The 12,953-nt window shown below is 38.1% G+C and overlaps 1 protein-coding gene across 1 annotated transcript; it reads left to right on the top strand.

Moving 5' to 3' along the window:
- Window positions 1–5,497: 5,497 nt before the first annotated feature.
- On the top strand, window positions 5,498–12,715 carry LOC131974361 (coiled-coil domain-containing protein 50-like). The gene is made up of 2 exons (XM_059336641.1): window positions 5,498–6,361; window positions 12,647–12,715. The coding sequence occupies exons 1-2, from the start codon at window positions 5,771–5,773 to the stop codon at window positions 12,713–12,715; spliced, it is 660 nt and encodes a 219-aa protein (XP_059192624.1). The 5' UTR covers window positions 5,498–5,770.
- The last annotated feature ends 238 nt before the right edge of the window (window positions 12,716–12,953 follow it).

Genomic DNA, 12,953 nt, shown 5'->3' with positions numbered 1-12,953 from the left:
TCACAAAAAGCTACTATTACTTCCTGTCGCTAAACAATGCAGCTTTCAAAATAAAAGCACAGAATCCACCACAGAATTTACAAGAAGACTGTCAAAATATGATGCCTTAAATAAAACATAGAAGAACCTTTATTCTCCTTTACAATAATGAATTAAAATAGACAATGATAAGATCAGTGTATATGATGGAATAGTGGCATTAGAATGTGTAAGAGGAACCAAATTTGGGCTTTTATGAAAAAAAATTCTCTACTCCACACAGTCTGGCTGCTCCATGTCCTAGTGGAAAGCCCTGTTGACTGTGAAAAATGTTATGGGAGGTGTTTGCTTACATTTAGCTCTCAAAATGGATGAGATTGATCACATTGTACTATAAAATGTACAAAATGTTCTCCCGGGGGGGGCCCCGGACCCCCTAGATGGTTATTTTTTATTATTTGCTAATACTCAAGAGTCAAGAGTATTTTTTTTGTATTTGGCAACTGTTGAGATTTGCAATTTACACTGCATTTAGATTTGATTGATTCTTATTTTGTTGTACATTTTTTATTTATTTGTACAGACTAAAATATATTTTTCTATATATTTTTCAGTATTTTTTTAATATCGTCAAGTATATCGTTATCGCAAAATACTCTGAAATATCGTGATAATCTTTTAGGGCCATATCACCCACCTCTATTTTGTGTACGGACATAATGTTTAGAATTAGATTCTTTCCTCTCTGTCAAATAATACTTTTTGCCCTGTACAGTGTCTGTGCTGTCTGATCACTTTAAGAATAATCCGTCAGTGTGATCCTGATATCCAACATGATGAACTGACTGTACGGCTCTTTTCTGGAGGACAGAGAGAGACTGCAGTCAACTTTAATCAAAGTGTTAATCAACTTTTGTTGATTGCATACAAAGGCATAACATTTAACATTTTTGTTTTGTTGTTGACTAAACTGTTTCCTCTAATTCACCTGGTGGACTGTAATTTTTACCAAATCCACCTCAGAAGCAGAGATCTTGTTTTTTATGCAGAAAGTAACAGAAACAAAGACCCAACAGAACTGCTGCTGTCAGTCCCAGTCCACAGTAGAGGACCATCCTTCCTCCACTCTCTGGTTGTAGTCAGTGGCGGATTTAGCAATTTGGGGGCCCAAGGCGAATTTAGCTAGGGGGCCCTTCAAATCCTTACTTTTAACAAAAAGAATTTTATGTTATTTAATTCTGTTGACTTTTTTTGCTGTATATATATATGTACAGCATATATACACACACACTGTAAAGAATGTTTGTAGAAATTACAGTAAAACACTGTAAAATTGCATCTGAAATAGGTCGTAAACATTGTACATCACCCTAGTAGATACATTTAGTTACTGTAAATCAAAGAATAGTATAAAACTTTAAATTCTACAGCCATAAACTGTAGAAAAGAAAGTAAAGTTGTAAAGTTGATGGAGAAATACCATGATGAACGTGGTTAAAATCCTGCTGCTAGATGAGCACCATGGTGACACTCACCTGACGCTGTTTACGCACTGTCGGAATGTAACTAACAGTGGTGGAATAAGTATTCAGATCTCTTACTTAAGTAAAAGTACTGATACAACACTGTGAAATTACTCCACTACAAGTAAAAGTCCTGCATTCAAAAAAGTAAAAAAAAGTATCAACATCAAAATGTACTTAAAGTATCAAAAGTAAAAGTACTCATCATGCAGAATGGCTCCACTCAGATTGTTTTTTACATTTTACATATATTATTTGATTATTATTATTATTGATAGATTTATGTAAGCAGCGTTTCACTGTTGTCAAGATAGGGATCATTTCAACTATACATATGTATACATATAGGCTATATACACTGTAAAAACAAAAATCTGTTTAAATTACGGTAAAATACCAGCTGTGGTTGCCAGAACTTCACCGTAAAAATACAGTGAGCGTATGTAAATGTAAATATCAGCAAAAACTGTAATTTTATACTGAATAATCCCATTACTTTTAGGATAATTGTGTCATCATGGTATTTCTCCATTAACTTTACAACTTTACTTTCTTTTCTACAGTTTATGGCTGTAGAATTTAAAGTTTTATACTATTCTTTGATCCACAGTAACTAAATGTATCTACTAGGGTGATGTACAATGTTTACGACCTATTTCAGATGCAATTTTACAGTGTTTTACTGTAATTTCTACAAACATTTTTTACAGTTAGTTACTAGTTTGCAGTTTACGTTGACAGTCACTGAAAACGTTGGGCCACAACGCCGGATCATCTCCGATGATGACAACACTTTCGTGGTGGTCAACAGAATCAGGACTGCTACTCAACACCTCCTCATTGTTGACATCTCTTCTGTCAGAGCTCGAGCATGACGCGGTTACTATGGTTACCTCCTCCCCTTCTGAATTAGCCGCTGCCTCCTGCTGCTCCTCGACAACCGGCGGTGTTGTCGAAACATTAAAAAATGTTGTCAACTTCGGGAGTGTGTCATTTTTTGATTTCGCTTCCTTCTTTTGGTGGCACCACTTGGGTAGTTTCATTTTCCAACTGTTGATATCAATTTCACCGCTCACGTAACGTCTTCCAAACTTCCCTCCACTTCCGTCACATAACTTTGGAACTCTCGCGATCATGGCCTGGATGGAATAGTCCATTATAACACGAAATGGGAGGGGGTGTAGACGGATACTTTATTTCTTTGTATTTTAGTTTGTTGTCTTTGTTTCCGATTTAAACATAGAAATTTACATTTACATTTAAAAACGCAATGGCTGGGGATCACTGAGGGCCCCGATTCCCAGCTGAATGGAGAGTGGGCAGCTGGTCTGGGGGCCCCTGCAGTTCGGGGAAGTAGGTGGGACCCTACCTTGCCTGTCTTATAAAAGCGCGTCTGTACTTGAAGGTTACTTGCGAACTGCGAGCTGCAGCCAGAGGCTTCTTAACAGTTCAATGAAAGACGAACGGTAAAAAGTAACGAGTGCGTCGGAATTCATATAAAGTTGATATAAAGGTAGTGATGGCTGATCGAGGCTTTGTTGAAGCTTCGACACTTTATACAAAACATGGTTCATTACTCGAAGCTTCAATGACACACAGTGCTCCAGTAGGACATCTAGTGGCCAATAAAATGAAGTGCAACCGAGACGTGTCATTGATTGGTTCATGCATTTTATATGGCTCACACCGGTAGAGCGCGTACCCCTAAGGTTGAGTGCTGCGGCGGACACGGGTTCGAATCCGGCCTGAGGTCCCTTTTCACATGGGGCTGGTGCAAATACAGATTATATTATGGAATTTGGCAAATAATGTTTTGGGATTCATTGGTAAAGAGGTTCATGGGTGGGTGGGGAAAGAGATTGTGCTTGAAAAACAGGGCAGTGACTGTGCTTGTGTAACTTGTTATGAATTTTTATTTAGAAACAACAGTTTTTCCACAGTTTTGGGATTCAAGCGGTTTCTTCTTTTCAATACAATTTCCCCAGCCTTGGAAATAACCTGTTCACACGGCACGGATGAGGCTGGGGTGCATAAGAAATGTTTAGCAACTTGATAAAGATTGGGATATACATTTTTGTGGTTTGCCAAGTATGTGAGCAGTTCTGAAGTTCTTTCTAGTGGAGGATCAGCGAGGTAGCGGTTCACTGTTGGTGATTCGGTGACGTTCGAAGCACTTTGCTGCTTCGAACGTCACGAGTCACGTGACCAAACTACGCCTCGGCACAGTGCTTCGGGACGTTTGCTTCATGAGCTACCGCGCATGTGTCGGAGCTTCAAGCGTCAGCGAGGCAACACTACTTCTGTGTTCTCCCCTCTCCAGACAGACATACACACATACACACACACTCACAAATGCACATACACACACAGCAAAAACTGTGTATCAATATATCTGGATGTCATTCTTTGTGATTTATAGAATCTTAATCAGTTTAAGCAAATGGAATATATGTAATTAAAGTAATCATAGTTTTCTACATCAATATTAACACACAAACACAATCAATGTATCAAATCATATTGTCTGACTTAATATAAATGCATAGAGATATTTACTACAGTCAAGGTTTGACCTTTGATAGTGACCTGCGTCACTCACAGAGAACAGAGACAGACCACAGAGAACCATTTACCAATATAGAAAATAATCAATTATTTTAACAATTCCCTCTTTTGGCCTAACATTCATTAGGCCAACTCAAACAAAATTATGAATAGTAGCAATATCAGTGAGCAGCAAAGCATGCATTTCAGAGTGGATTAATGTCATTTGATATGGGGAAAGGGATTTACCTTCGATGACCATGGAGATGCAAAACACAGACAGAACAGATATGAGAAATACACACAACACACAACACCACTATGCTTGTGTCATCAATATGTCAATTTCTGTACATAATATAGTAATATTACCACCGTCCACTCTCCCCCTCGGCTCCAGGTGACACAACAGGAAGCACTATAAAGAGAGATAGCAGAGCCAACAGAACAACACAGCCGTACCCAAAACAATCTTTCTGTACCCATTTATCAAAAATGTTTTGCAGTATATAATGTCAAAAACAATTGATTATATGAATATGATTTTTTTCATGAATGTATGATTCTCACAGCTCTTTTTTAACCTGATATGGACTTGCCCAACGTGGTTCTGTCCACTTCCTGTTGATGACCTTCAGCCACACACACTCAGAGGGTCTTACACTCTTACCCGAGCTTTTCTCTGTCTGGAGCTGTCATGTCTCCTGGACCTGTGTGGACAGGAGGCTTCCAGTGCAGTTAATGTACAGCAAAAGGACACATGATCCAACTGTGGTAAATCCAGGGGCACCCCCCTTTCACCCACAGTGGCTGGCCCTTTAAAACATTTACTGTAGAATAGTGAAGCACACTCAGTGGAAATGAAACCAAAATGTAACAAAATATCTCAGTACACTGATAACTGAATCAGTATCGGAGAATAAATTGCAAGAAATGTTGGGGCAAGAATATAAATTCAGGCAGATTGTGAGTTCAAACATCCAAAAAAAAAAAAAAAAATTCTTTTAGCCTTTTCAAAAATCTATTATCAAATAACTTTGACCAATGGGGTAAAATCAGACTGCATTTAAAATGGCTGCAATTTGCTATATAAATATATATTTGCAATATAATGAATGGACAAAATTTAAATATGCTGACGGGACTTCTGATAAATCCCCCCTCTTTTATTTTTTATTTTTTTATTTTTTAACTGGCCTTCAAGACAAGTTTCACTCTGTCTTTTATAATTTTGTCATCAACGTCAAGGCCAAAATGTTGTGCTATTTTTAACAGCTGCTCTTTTGTGCAGAAAGCCAATAAGCTCCACTGAAAGGAGAAATAAAAAATAAAGAACAAAATAAAAAATAAAAAATAACTCATCAACACTTGTCATACTTGGGTGTGTGCAAAAAATCAATACACAACCAGTCCGCCCCGGCTTCCCCTCACGAGTCGACGGGGCTTTGTTTCATTGATGAACAACGGCTGTCGGTTTCGTTTAAAAAAGAAAAACATCACACTAAAACTAGAGACGGTGAAGCATGTTCGTGACATTTTGGATAATTTGTGAGGAAGGGAGAGGAGAGGGAAAGTGCGACGGAGCGGACAAAGTTGACACTTGGCTGTCATGTTTGGTACTTGTTGAATAGGCTGTGTACGTACACAACACTGGAGCCTGTGTGGGCAGCGTGCTGGGAACAGGGTCTTCTGTATCACCATGAGGCAGTGACAGAACAGGCACAATGATGGCAGAGCTGGAAATTGACCAGACCAACCTTCCACGTGTCCAAGAAGTGTGCCAGTGTTTTGCTGTGCTGGAGGATGGAGTGTTGGCACACAACCTGCAGGAACAGGAGATTGAGCAATATTACACCACCAACATCCAGAAGAACCAGCTAGTGCAGAATGACATTCGTGTAGCCAGAAGACTGCAGGATGAGGAGGAAGAGGAGTGGACCCAGCAGAGCACCCTCCACAGACAGGCTTCCAGACAGCTGGAGGAGGAAGACTTTGAGTATGCCCGTGTAATTCAGGAGGAGATCCAGCGTTGTGCAGAGGAGGCCCGGAGGAGAGAGCAGGAGGATGAGGAAATAGCTAAACAAATGCAGGAAGAAGAGGAGCAGAAAATCAGCAGGAGGAGCAGAGGGCAGGAGGACCAGGCGGAAGAAGCGTCACTACAACCAGAGTCAGGCGAGACAAGCCTGAACCTGGGGGAGCTGCGTCAGGTCCTACAGGACGAAGAATTGTCTCAAAAGCTGCAGGAGGAAGAGGCGAGGCTGCTGAGAAGGAATTCCCAGCCCTCTCCACGTACTAACCCAGAAGGAGATTTCCGAGTAGCAAGCAAGTTGCCATTTTCTTTCCTTCTCTTGTCAACACATACTAATACCTTCTTTTTTGTCTCTCTTCCCCTACGTACTCTTTTCCATCTATTACACTCACTTGATTTCAACCACCTGTCATCTATCCTTTAGCAAGATATCACATCAACTTACACAGGAAGTTGAGCAACTTGCGTTAACAATCTATTTCAGTTCCAAAACATAACTTCGACCAATGGGGTAAAAACAGACTGCATTTAAAACGGCTGCAATTTGCTATATAAATATATATTTGCAATATAATGAATGGACAAAATTTAAATATGCTGACGGGACTTCTGATAAATCCCCCCTCTTTTATTTTTTTATTTTTTATTTTTTAACTGGCCTTCAAGACAAGTTTCACTCTGTCTTTTATAATTTTGTCATCAACGTCAAGGCCAAAATGTTGTGCTATTTTTAACAGCTGCTTTTTTGTGCAGAAAGCCAATAAGCTCCACTGAAAGGAGAAATAAAAAATAAAGAACAAAATAAAAAATAAAAAATAACTCATCAACACTTGTCATACTTGGGTGTGTGCAAAAAATCAATACACAACCAGCCAAACACTATGGCCTGGACAGTAAACAAGGCTCCCCTCTAGCTGACTACTTGACCATTACTATCTAGCTAATCTCAACCCTAGTCTTCATGTGGATGACCAGCGGTGGGTATTTAAACACTGAAACTCATGGCGAGGTGAAGCAACCAGAACTGGCCACTTCCCCTTGACCATGATGTGCCCCCGAGACAAATGCTCTAACCAGAGCCACCACAGCACTAGTAAAACAAAAAATATGACGAAACCCAAAGGGGTAACGCCACTTGGCCTCACAGGGGAACATTTGTTTACATTACAGTAACACTCTGCACACCAGTCAATTACAATTATACTACGCACACACAGAGCAGGAAAAAAAAAAAAACTCCTCCACCCAAAACACAACTCATAAAGGAAAACAAAATAAAAAATAAAAAAAACATAAACCAAAGATAAAAGTCAGAATAGGTAAATGAGTGTAACTGTTAATTTGAAAAGAAAAATGTTATGTCTCCATAAACAAAACAATCAGGCCTGAAGGAGAGAACACCACCAGGCAACCTTGGAGCCTCTGTCTCTCTGCCTGCTTCTCTCTTTTCTCTCTCCACACTGAAAATAACTCAAAAGATTTACTTAAAAAATATATTGTCAGTATTTGCACACAAATGATTTCAGTAAAATGTAATGCTGCAATATCAAGTAACACTCACTTGCAAGTATCAAGTAAATTTTACATTCCATAAAACATAACAGTTCTGAAGATATTAAGTAACATTTACTTAATTCCATCCAAGTTTTAAATTATATTTATTTAACCAAATTAAGTAAAGTCTACTTGTTTTTTCATAAACAAGAACATCATTTTACTCAAAAATGTAAGAACACTTTATATATCTGTACATTGTAAAAACAAAAAACAATAGCTACTCAATAAAAAATGAGGCAACAGATTGCACGCAAGGAAGTGCCTGTCAATTAGAAACAGACAAAATTCTCTTGATTTAGAATTACATACACATAAAGATTATATTTAATATGATCAAAATAAGTAGAATACTTCTCAAACATTTTTATATTTAAAGTTACTTAAACAACTGCCTCAAAATCAAGGACACATTTATATTGAATACATTTTATCAAATATATTAAGTAAAACAAAGTGACTACAGAACAAGTCAATTAATCACCTTTGACTTTGTAAAAATAAAATACAATAAAAACTGAGCAGGTAAAATTTTAACCAAAATAGAAACTGGCAAAGCTGTTTTACTGGACATGAATATTTCATTAGATTGTGCAGGTGTCCCAATTATTTTGTACTTATTACAGATCTGGAATAGTACTTTTTAAATATGTAGTGAAAACTTATCACCCTCTTTCAACATTCATTACAGAAATCACACACTCAGACACGCTCAAAAACGTTTCACTCACACAGACATGCTCAAAACAACTTCTGGGGGAAGGTCAAGACAGAAACAGCCTCTTAAACTTTGAGCAGTGGTGTAAGGATTATTCATACCCTTATTTAAATGGAAAAACAACCAAACAAACAAACAAAAACAAATTTTTTTACACGTACTGCATTAAAATTTGTACTAACAGTAAATTAAAGATGTATCTCCAGCAAAAGGAATTTAAAGTAAGACTTAGTATATTTTTAAAAGAAAAATATCCAAATTTTAAGTACAAGCAGGGTAGTGACTGGCCTTGACCAGTGTGTGGATACTTCCACCTATATTTTTGTATGTATAACACATAGTACTGTAGTATTTAAACTTATTACCACCATTATTACCCTACACCACCTGTTACCATCCCCCACACACACACCCACGCAGCACACACTTTTCATCTCACACACCTATTTTCATGCCTATATTGAGTGAAGACATGCTCTTTAAATTTGACTTTGAAGTGTTTAATTCTTCAGACACCCCATTCCAAATTTTTACTCCACTGAATGAGATGCAGAACCTTTTTCTATGATATATATGTTGTTGGGATTCTACCACAGGTGAATTTTGGGTTCATTTGTAGACTTTAACATTTGTGGACTAAATGAGACATTTTCCTAAGTCAACTCAACAAAATGGCAGAACCTCCATTTTGTCCCCTGTCAAGAACTTCAGTTCCCAGAATGCACTGCATTTATGACACCTTCCAGGTGTCATGTCATTGGTCAAGGCACCTTTGACCCCACAGGAGGTCCACTGGCCTGCTATAAAGGAGACAGTCCTCTCTGTCCCCCGCTCTCTCTCCATCGCTGCTCTCTCCACCGTTCCTGTTTCGAAGGATCTCCTTCAGGAGGGGATCCAGAGGCCTGGATCAACAAGGATTTGACCTGTGATTAATGATTTGGTTTATATGTGTTTTAAGTATATTTATGTGACATTCGTGTTACGATCAAAGTTGTATGTTTATCTTGCTTTATACAGACAGTCAGTCTTAATGCAACTAACTATACTAACCTTTGACCTGCTCACACACTGATTAAATTAACTGGAGCTGAACACAGCTCATTGTCTGAGGAGTGGTAAACCCCCCCCCCCCCCCCCCCCCCCCCACACACACACACTTCTCTTTTGTAATGTATTCTCTATTTTATAGATGTGTGCTTTTATTTGCTATACTTGTTTAGAATAAATACCTTTTGATTACGAATGCTGTCTATTTAATGTTGTATATTATGAACGATATGCTGGCCTCTTCTGTGTCAAGAATTCACGATTCCTTCAACCACTATTAAATATTAATATGGTAATTTGATTATAATTATATTCATAATTAATAATCAGTGTTCCAAATTGATAATTTAATAACTTTATGAGACTGATTTAGGTGAATTGGCTATATTTTCTCTGTTTACAGAGTGGTGCCCCTTTTTATGAGCTGACTTAGAGTAAATCAAGTCATATCATTTCTTATAATTAATAATTATTTATGATAATTATTAATGATTCTTGTAGCCATCTAACCACACTTTTGAACCGTGAGAGCCACACAAGTGTTGCTCAGGTTCACCCTACATATTTGGTATCCTTATGGAAAGGATAGCATTTATGATAACGCCCTTTTATTAATATATTTGACGCCCTGTGCAAGGTCATCATTTATTCATGAAAGAGCCATCCTTAATTCCCAACATTTTTGGTGATCCTTGATGAAGGCAATTGGTATCTTTAAACAGATACCCCAACATAGTTGACGCCCCGGTGCGTAATTACAACAATGTTCAGTTCTAAATTACTTTGCCACACATGCTGAGTCACAGATTGTATTGGACGCATTGCCCCGTGTTATGAACCAGACTGAGAAGCTTCTACAACATTTATAAGAAATGTTGCGCTCAGACACTTGGAGTTAACTCAGTTCAGCACACAGTTTTAAATACAATCTTCACAGAGTCATCAATAGTATAAAACAAACCTCCCACAATACCCACAGACAATTCTCAGAGTAGACACACCAGACGTGTAATCTTTAAATTCGCTCTATGAGAAAAGACCCAGCCCATACATTTCAACCCTTCATTAATCACTCTGATTGATTATTATATAAACACACATGTTATTAAAACTTCTTGATTAGAACAGTCTTAATTAAAACATTTTGATTGGAATATTGATTGGAGAAATACAGCGAGACACTTTGCCTCCTGATTTTTGGCCGGATTTTCTAAAAAGAAAATCCCCCTTTAATCAACACAGAGAACCGTATTCTCTGTCTTCATCAGAAGACAAAATCACGTAATCCACCTTTTCTTCAATTTATACAGCTAACTCCAAACGCGGATTCCTGTTTTCGGCAAGACGCGCCGGTCTCCCTTTACAACAATAGGCCTTACAGCGGGACCGTTATCCCCTGTCTTCAAGCTGGACAGTCGTGTGTCCCCTCTTTCTTCTATTTTTATTTTATTTTATTTTAATTTTTAATTAAAATAAAATGTTTTATTTGTTTTATTTATTTATTTTTTATAAGTCAATAAATCTTCTTGACGTATTGTATTTCTAACTATGACATCTGTTTTCTATTGACAACAACTCAATTTTGCAATTAGGCCAATTTGCACAGATTTTATTAAAAAGGTTTGTGCTCACCTTCCTTGATAAGGGTACCCTGCTGTTGTCAACAAAGTCTGGATGTCAGTTGTATCAGCAATAATTCAGGCTGTTATCATTTCCAAAGAGAATTACAGATTAAATTTCAGATCAAGCATATATTAAAAATTAATTTTAATACTCACGTCCTCCAGCTTCCACTCCCCATCACGTCGGGGTCACCATTTTGTTAGAAAAATTGCATGAGGAAACCTTGAAAATTGATAATCTGTCAGCGACAGAAAAAATCTGTCACCAACAGAAAAAACCTCACCATTTTTCTGCGCAGTTCGTTGATGGGGAAATGAAGAGCTGGAGACGTCCAAGTTCTCAGTTTAACAAAAGTTTTATTACAATACGTCAAAAAATGTGCACTTTACAGAGATCTCCGGGTTCAAAATTAACTCATGTCCCTGAATACAAACAGACGTGTTTCAGTTTGTGAAGTCTGAACCACGACTCTCTCCCTGGAACCCATTAAAATAACCTTACAATTGTTTACAAAACATGCTGGTCGATTTCCTCCAGGAAGTCCCGCCCTCTTGATCGCTGATTCGCCAGTTTTAATTAATACAACGGCACGTCATGCCAGCTGGGCATACGATCTTGCTGCCCCGGACAAGGCCATCCTGACGTGGCCTCTTCTCCAGAACATTCAACAAAAAACATTCTGTCTTGTTATTGTCTCACAAAGATAGTATGTCTACAGAGTCAAAGGAATTTCACTGTCTCAAATAGATTCTAACAGTCTAAAAAATATGAACCAGACAATAAAATAAAATATATGTAGTCAAAGTTTCTAAACCAAAATTAACACACACAAACATAATCATTGTATCAAAATCATATTGTCTGACTTAATATAAATGCATAGAGATATTTCACTCAAGGTTTGACCATTGATCTGCGTCACTCACAGAGACAGAGACAGACACAGGGACAGACACCAGGAAGTCAAACAACAGAGAAGCAGAAATAAAGCATAAAATCATTTACAAATATAGAAAATAATCAATTATTTTAACATCAGTCATTAAGTCCACGCTTCATACTGATGTTAATAGTGCATTTATTTTTCTTGGGCATGTAAATGGACATCTTGAACACCGTGAAAACTAAAACAGAGGAGATGAAAAATCTCAATGAATATTTATAACATAGCATAGCAGATTTTCCAGTCATTCAAAATACATGCAACACAATCAGGCCACAGCAAACCCTCTTATTATCTCTACATTACTTATAAAATAAGAATTAACACTGTTAGCTTATAAAACCAACCAAATGTCACAATCAAGCTCCTGAGGTGAACTATAAACCAAACTTCTCAGCAGCATTAGCATATAAATTGTCAACAGCCTAATGCAAGCTAGCTGGCCATACACAGCAATGTAATGCAAAACGAACTATTGTTATGTAAATTAACATTTCACACTACAAACCACTCGGTACAGTTTCATCTAGAGATTAAACAGAACAAAAGAAACTATTTACCGTGTGTGCCGTTGACCAGCAGTAGAATGTCGGCAACTCCGCTCTTTCTCTCACTCGTGTCTCTCTCTTTCTCTATCTCTCTCACGCTCATTCATCTCTCTAGTCTCTCTGCTTTCTAACTTTTAGCGCCTTGCGCTGTCCCCGCCCAGCGGACAACAACATCCGGGTTACCGTGTGTTCAGACCGGACGCGTAGCGAATTTTCGCGTCGCGTTACTCGCGCGAGTTGATACGCGCGAGAATTGAATTTAATTCGCGTCACTTGCGCGAGTAACGCGACGCGAATTTTCGCCCAAGAGACTATTTAGCGCCAAATAATTGCCTCCATTTCATTCTGTCATCAACCATGACAAGCATAGCGTCCCTGTACCTGCTCTGGAAGTCCGAGATACGTCGGAAAACACGCCGTCGTGTCTTGGTGAGTGACATCATCC

The sequence above is a fragment of the Centropristis striata genome, chromosome 7 (genome assembly GCF_030273125.1).
Source record: "Centropristis striata isolate RG_2023a ecotype Rhode Island chromosome 7, C.striata_1.0, whole genome shotgun sequence".
Taxonomy (NCBI): domain Eukaryota; kingdom Metazoa; phylum Chordata; class Actinopteri; order Perciformes; family Serranidae; genus Centropristis; species Centropristis striata.
This window is presented reverse-complemented; position numbering and strand designations above follow the sequence as displayed.